The sequence below is a fragment of the Crocuta crocuta genome, unplaced genomic scaffold (genome assembly GCF_008692635.1).
Source record: "Crocuta crocuta isolate KB4526 unplaced genomic scaffold, BGI_CrCroc_1.0 scaffold142, whole genome shotgun sequence".
Lineage (NCBI taxonomy): Eukaryota > Metazoa > Chordata > Mammalia > Carnivora > Hyaenidae > Crocuta > Crocuta crocuta.
In genome coordinates, this window is record NW_027528892.1 from 1,933,279 (window position 1) to 1,939,773 (window position 6,495).

General features: G+C 61.3%; 1 protein-coding gene across 1 annotated transcript; it reads left to right on the top strand.

The window, feature by feature from the left end:
* Positions 1 to 6,466, top strand: ZNF444 (zinc finger protein 444). Its single transcript, XM_077757073.1, has 3 exons — positions 1 to 81; positions 4,063 to 4,403; positions 5,823 to 6,466. Exons 2-3 carry the CDS (start codon positions 4,092 to 4,094, stop codon positions 5,913 to 5,915), a joined length of 405 nt encoding a protein of 134 aa, XP_077613199.1. The 5' UTR covers positions 1 to 81; positions 4,063 to 4,091; the 3' UTR covers positions 5,916 to 6,466.
* Positions 6,467 to 6,495: the final 29 nt, after the last annotated feature.

Sequence of the window (6,495 nt, forward strand, 5' to 3'; positions counted from 1 at the left end):
CGGGCGTGCCAGGGTCGCCGCAGCGAGGGGCCAATGGGAAATGTCCCTTGCCGCGATACTTCCTGGGAAATGTAGTTCTGGGTGAGGCCTGTAAAGGGGTGGTGTGGGGCGGGACAGACGACTCGGTCTCGGAGTGTTGGGGGGAGGGGGAGACGGATGAGTTTGGCGCAAAGCCTGCCGGGGCATGGAGTCCCGGTGAGCATTGTGCGCATGTGCGAGGAGGTGAGGGGGCNCGGGTCTCCGGGACGAGGTGGGTCCCCTCGCTGCGCTCCCGGTGGACCCGAGCGCCCACCTCAGTGGCCGGGCGCAGGGGAGGTTGGTTAGTGGGTGCAAGATGCCTGGAGGCTGTGTTTGCTCCTATTGCCCCCTGAAGCTGCCCCTTTGCCCCGCCCCCCGCCCCGGCACCCTCTTGCGTCTCCCGTTGCCCTGTATGGTTGGATTTTCACGCGTATTTGGTTAACAGCGGTGCCCCAGCATCCCGCAAAGTAGCAGAAATTCAGCTTCGACTCCGGTGGAGGACTTGCATAGCGCCGGCGGCTGTTCTCAGTATCTTGTTTTCCTTGTATCTTGATTCATCCTGCGGTCTGGGATTAGTTTGATTTTTTTGAGCCATTGCACAGCCCAGGCCTTGGGGAGTCTGTGTGTAAGAGGTGCAGTTGTACCTCGTCCAAGGACAGATGGCTGGTAGGTGGCAGAACCGGGATTTGCTCCTGGGCCCGTGTGCTCTGAGTAAATATTTGTCCAGTGGACCCGTGGCTCTCTCTGGGGGCAGGTCTGCCTCCCTGGGGACGTGTGGCGGTATCTGGCAACATTTCTGGTTGTCACAGTTGGGGTGATAGCTACTGACATCTGGGGGAAGGGGTCAGGGATGCCGATAAACATGCCGTGTTCCGTGGGGTGGCTGCCACGACACGGAATTCCCCGGCCCCAGATACACCTGGGGCTGAGGTCTGGAAACCGTGGGGGAGGCAGACGCGTGTACTCAGCGCTGGGCTGCTTCTCGTTCGTGTTCCCAGCAACCCCTCGTGGGGAAGGAGCTGTTGTACAAGTCCTGTGTCCCAGGGTCACACAGTGGGGCACCCAGGCGAGGTCCAGAGCCCGTCTCTTCGGCATGCAGTTAGCCAGACGGGCCGCGCAGGGGTGCTGGGTGCACCCGGCGTGGACTCTGGACTCAGACAGTTCCAGGTTTGAATCGTGCCTCTAAGTGTTCGTTTCAGCTGCTTACAGTGGTGCCCAGCTCACCGGGCTGTTGGGCCGGTGGGGTGGGGGCAGCGTGAGGCAGAGGCCACTCAGCGGCTGTCTCCCGAGGCCTCCAGGGTACCCGGTCGGGCTACGTGGACACAGACAGCAGTGTCACAGATGGTTTTGTGGGGGTGGCACGAGGCACTGGACCCTCAGGGGCTGGAAGGGACTGGTTTACAGAGTGCCGTGACCTTGCTTATTAGCTGTCAGTGTGTGCGTTCTCGGGGTGGTGACCCTGGGTCCCAGCGAAGGGTCCCACTGGCCCTGCTCTGAGGATCTCACGGTGGACAGCTGTGGGAGCCTGGCTCCCGGGAACCTCGCTGAGGCTGCGGGGCCCTGCGGCTCGGTGCCTGGGGCCTGGCTCCCTCAGGTGGGATTCCGCTCCCTTGCGGAGGGTCTTCCTCACCGTACGGCAGGCTTCTTCGCGTCCTCGGAGACTCCGCTGTGGCCCAGCTGTTCTGGGAAGCCTCCCCTGCGCCTCCCAGGCCCAGTCAGTGCTTGGATGGAGGGATGGGTGGGTGGGAGGTGGTCCTGCCGGCCGGCCGGCTGGCTGGGGAGCCAGGCTCTATCACTTAGCAGCTGAGTGACGTCCGGTAACTCGCCTTCTCTTTCTCTGTTTGCAAAATGAGAGCAGTAATACTACTCACGTAGGAAGGATCATCCTGTACGCCTCCTCTGAGTGCCAGCCAGCATGCTGGGCTCTGTGTGTGGTCTCTCACTCTCTGGAAGCCCGAGTTCTCGTGAGGGAAAACAGCGTGCAAATATGACAGCCCGTCTTATTAAACACTGAAAGGAAATTAGTAAAGGTGACATGATAGTAATTGCAGGGAATGGTGTGTGGATGCTGTGTGAATCGAATGGTTTAAGGAGAATCGCACGGAGGCCTCAAATATGAGAAGAAGCTGGCTGAGCAAGAGTTAGGAAGGAGAAAAGAGCAGGTACAAAGGCCCTGGGGTAGGACTGGCCTTAAGCCTGAGAAGGTAATCCGGGAGGCACTGTGGTTGAGTATAAGGAGTCAGGGATGGAGGCACGAGATCAGCAAAAGGTAGACAAGGGAGCAGGCAGAGGATTGGGAGCAGGGACGTGAAGGAACGTGGTTCTCTCGAGAAAACCCCTTGCTGGTTGCTGTGGTCAGTGGCGCAGTGGCTGGAGTCAGGGCTTTGGACTCAGGCTGCCCCAGGGGCCACTTCAGCTCAGCCACTCCAGCCTGTGCCCGCGCAGCCTGCAGAAGACCCCCGGCCCCCGCAGGAGACAAGGCGAGTAACAGGCAGCGACTCTCATGACGAAACCCTTCTGACCGACCTGCCAGTACCTCGGGGTCCCCGGACCACGTGAGGACCTCTCCCGAGCTGGGGGGTCTCGGCCTCGGCACTGCTGACGTTTGGGGCTGGATCACCGTGTGCCAGGGGGCTGCCCTGTGCACCGTGGGACCCCAGCAGCATCCCTGGCCTCCGCCCGCTGGACGCCAGACGCGCTGCTCCCCTCCCCCATCCAACAGTGAAAAATCTCCAGACTTCCCCAGCGGTCTCCCAGGGTCACATCACTCCCGGTGGGGTCCCTGCTCCGGGCTCTTGTGTCGTCCCCATAACTGAAGCCACGGCCATGTCTGGATTCCCTCCCTCAGGAAGGGGAAGGCGGAAGTAGGTGCACATGGCTTCCTTGGGGGTGGGGGTGTCGCATAGAGGAAGAAGGGGACGATGGGCGGGGGTGAACCCCTGCAGTCCGCCATGTTTCCCAGTTCCTGGGCGTGGTTGGGGTCCCATCCGTGTATTCCTCAGCTCTGGCGGCCAGGAGAACAGCACTGGCTGGGGGCTTTAACAGCAGACATCTGTTTGTCTCAGTTCTGGGGCCAGAGTCCAAGGTCAAGTGCGCAGATTCGGTGTCGCAGGAGGGAGGACCTCTTCCTGACTGGGACTGCAGCCTGGTTTTGTTCTCACGCGGCAGAGGACAGAGGTGTTTCTCTCCCGCCGAGGCCACCGGTCCTGTTGGGTTCGGACCTCATCCTCACGACTTGGCGTCTTTCCCCAGTTGCACTGAGATGTGATTGACCCACAATGTGGTGTCGCATTGCCCAAGGTGACGCAGTGACGCGTGTGTACGTTGTGATGTGGTTGCCACGGTCGGTTCAGCCGACGTCCATCGATCACAGGGGCTGAGTTGTTTCTTGCGACGAGGACTTTGGGGTCGCTGCTCCGGCAGCTTCTAGCAGGCAGCACTGTCACCGCGTGCGGGAGACCCCCAGATTGAAGAAGCGCGCATCTTCCACCAGCTTCCCCAACATCGGTGGCCTCCCCATCACGCCCCCCTACGTCCCACATCTGGGGTGACAGCTTCAGCATGACGATTTGGGGGTGGCTTTGGAGTGGGCGACCCGAAGCATCTGCCATGGGGACACTGGGGACAGCGGGGTTTGTGCGTCATCCAGGCGAGCGGTTATGACGGTTGCGCTGATGGTGGCGCTGATGATGGCGTCCCTCTCTTCTCTGAGCTCTCCGTGTTTACTGCTCACGTGAGGCGGGGAGAGGAGACAGCAGTGGCCAGGGTCACCCCGCAGGGAGGGCAGGGCCAGGATCGGAGCCCCTCGTGTCCCGGGATGGGGATCTGAACGTCCCTTCCTCGGGCACCTGCTGTGTGCAGGGCACTGGGCACCTTCCCCCTTGTCCTTGGTCAAGCAGGACAGGGGAGACTGAGGCACAGAGAGGCGCCCCCGCTGCAGGTCACTGGGCTCCTGGGGGTGCCCGCCTCATGGCAACAGGGAGGGGGCAGTGGTGTCTAGTATCGCGGGCCCAGCTCTCACCGTGCTCCCCTCCGTCCCGACAGGCGCTGCTGTCCCTGCGGGGCGTGACCCCATGGAGGGCCCATGTTCCCAGCCCGTGAAGCAGGAAGGCCCGGCTGCCGAGGGCCTGGCCCTGGACTCGCCATGGCACCGCTTCCGCCACTTCCACCTGGGCGACGCGCCGGGCCCCCGCGAGGCGCTGGGCCTGCTGCGGGCGCTGTGCCGGGACTGGCTGCGGCCCGAGGTGCACACCAAGGAGCAGATGCTGGAGCTGCTGGTGCTGGAGCAGTTCCTGAGCGCCCTGCCCGCCGACATCCAGGCCTGGGTGTGCAGCCGCCGGCCCCAGAGCGGGGAGGACGCCGTGGCCCTGCTGGAGGAGCTCTGGGTGAGTGCGGGGGCCGGCTGGGGGCTGGGGAGGGGGCTGCTCCCAAGCTCCAGGCCCCCGGATGCCCCCGCCTGCTCCTGCTCAAGCCCCGAGCCCTGGGCGGACAGTCCGGCTCAGAGCGCAGTGCAGGGGGATGGTCCCCAAGACCACTCTGCCGGCGGACCCTCATGGCAGCTTTGGGGTCTCCCGGAGACCGCGGGGGCGTGAGTCCGGGGGAGGGGGACTCCCTGAAAGCAGTCTTGCTCACGGTGATGGTGTCCACTCCTCTCGGGGCGGGAGGACGCACCTTCAGCAGAGGCAGGAGGTGCAGGGGGTCCAGGCAGCGGGAGACGCAGGGACGGGGTCCAGGGGAGTGGGAGATGCAGGGGAGGGGCCCAGGGGTGCCCCATGCACGGCTCTCTGTTCGCTTCCTCTCATGCCCTCTGCATGAGGGCAGCTGACTCTTCCTGGCAATGTTGTGTGACCACGTGTGTGCGGTATCGCCGGCCCAGGGGTGGGGGTGGGGCTCCCTGAGCCTGGTGCCCTGAGTGCTTACTGGGGCTGCAGACACAACCCGCCTCGCTCTCCAGCCCCCCTGCAGGGAACAGGTGCGGGGTGTCTGAAGGTCCCAGTTGTACATCATATTGTTGGACCATCAGGTGTGGCCCCAGGTCCCCAGGCAGGTAGGCTGCCCTAGGGCTTGAGGTCACCTCCTGGTAGTTGAGGGCAAAGGTCAGCCGTCTCTTTACTAAGTGTAGGGGGTCACCGACTGTAGCCTGTGGGCCAGCCCTGCCCCCAGACGTCTTCATGGAGTGTCTTGTGTTTTTCACATTTAAGAGTCTCTTAGAGTTTGTTTCTTTCTCTGCTTTTATCTTATTTTCCTTCCTTTCCCTTCCCATATTTTCATCTCTTTTGTTTCTAAAATTCCACATGAGTGATGCCATATACCTTTCTCTGACTTATTTCGCTTAGCATAATACTCTCTAGTTCCGTCCACATCATTGAAGGTGGCGAGATTTCATTCTTTCTGATTGCGGAGTAATACCCCACTGTATATATACACATTTTCTTTATCAGGTCATCCGTCGATGGGCATTTGGGTTCTTTCTGTAATTTGGCTTTTGTCGATAGTGCTCTATGATATCAGGGTGCATGTGCCCCAAGAGTGTGTAATTTTAGAACAAGTTGCCAGACTGCTTCCCGAGCGGCTTGCCCCTTGGCGTCCCCACGGCCGCGTGTGAAACTCCACGTTTGTAAAGACCCCTCGGGGCTCCTCGGGCTGAGAGAAACCCCTGCCTGGCTAAGGAGGCCTGGTGGCCAGTTTCCCCCCGAGCATGTGATAGGACCTGGTGACTGAATGTATGTAGCACGGGTCGCAGGGGAGAAAAGTAGAGGCTATCACTGCGGTTTCTCAGTTCTGAGTGTGGTATCTCGTTTCAGGGACCAGCAATGAGGGCATCCCAGGATGTGACGGAAGGTTCTGGGGTGGTTGTCGGAAAAGAAGATGGTGTGATGATGCCTTTAGGTGAGTAGTTTACCCCTGTCACCCTGAAGGTGTCCCCCTCCTGCCTGCCATTCATTTGTTCAGTGAACATCCCCGGTGTCCCTTCCGTGTGCCAGGTCCTGAGCTGGGCACCAGGGCTGGAGATGGGTCAGACACGCCCCCACAGAGGGCACAGTGAGTGGGGGGTCAGGATAGCAGGCGCCCAGTGACATGGACCAGCTGTAGGCGAGTGACAGGCACTGTCCTGCCCGTCTCCGGCCTGCGTCGCCCCATGGGAATGTGGGCCCAGCACATCTACAGTTTTTTCTCAAGAGGACAGAAGTTTTGGATTTCTAGGCCACTGCCTGATTTTCAAACGTTTTTCGTATTTTCAAATACGCTGCTGTGCACCAGCGCACGTCACGTCTGGCCAGCCAGCTGGTACACGCGGCTCTCTGGAAGCCTGGGTCTAACAGCAGGGACCTGAGGCCAGGGGAGCTCCAGCAGCTTGCCTGACGCCACGCGGCAGGTCAGGGCCGGAGCCAGGATAGGATCTGGGGCTTCTGCCCCGGCAGCAGGCGTCTCTGTACCCAGTCCACAGGCGGGGGTGGGGGTGGGTTGTGGCTGGGA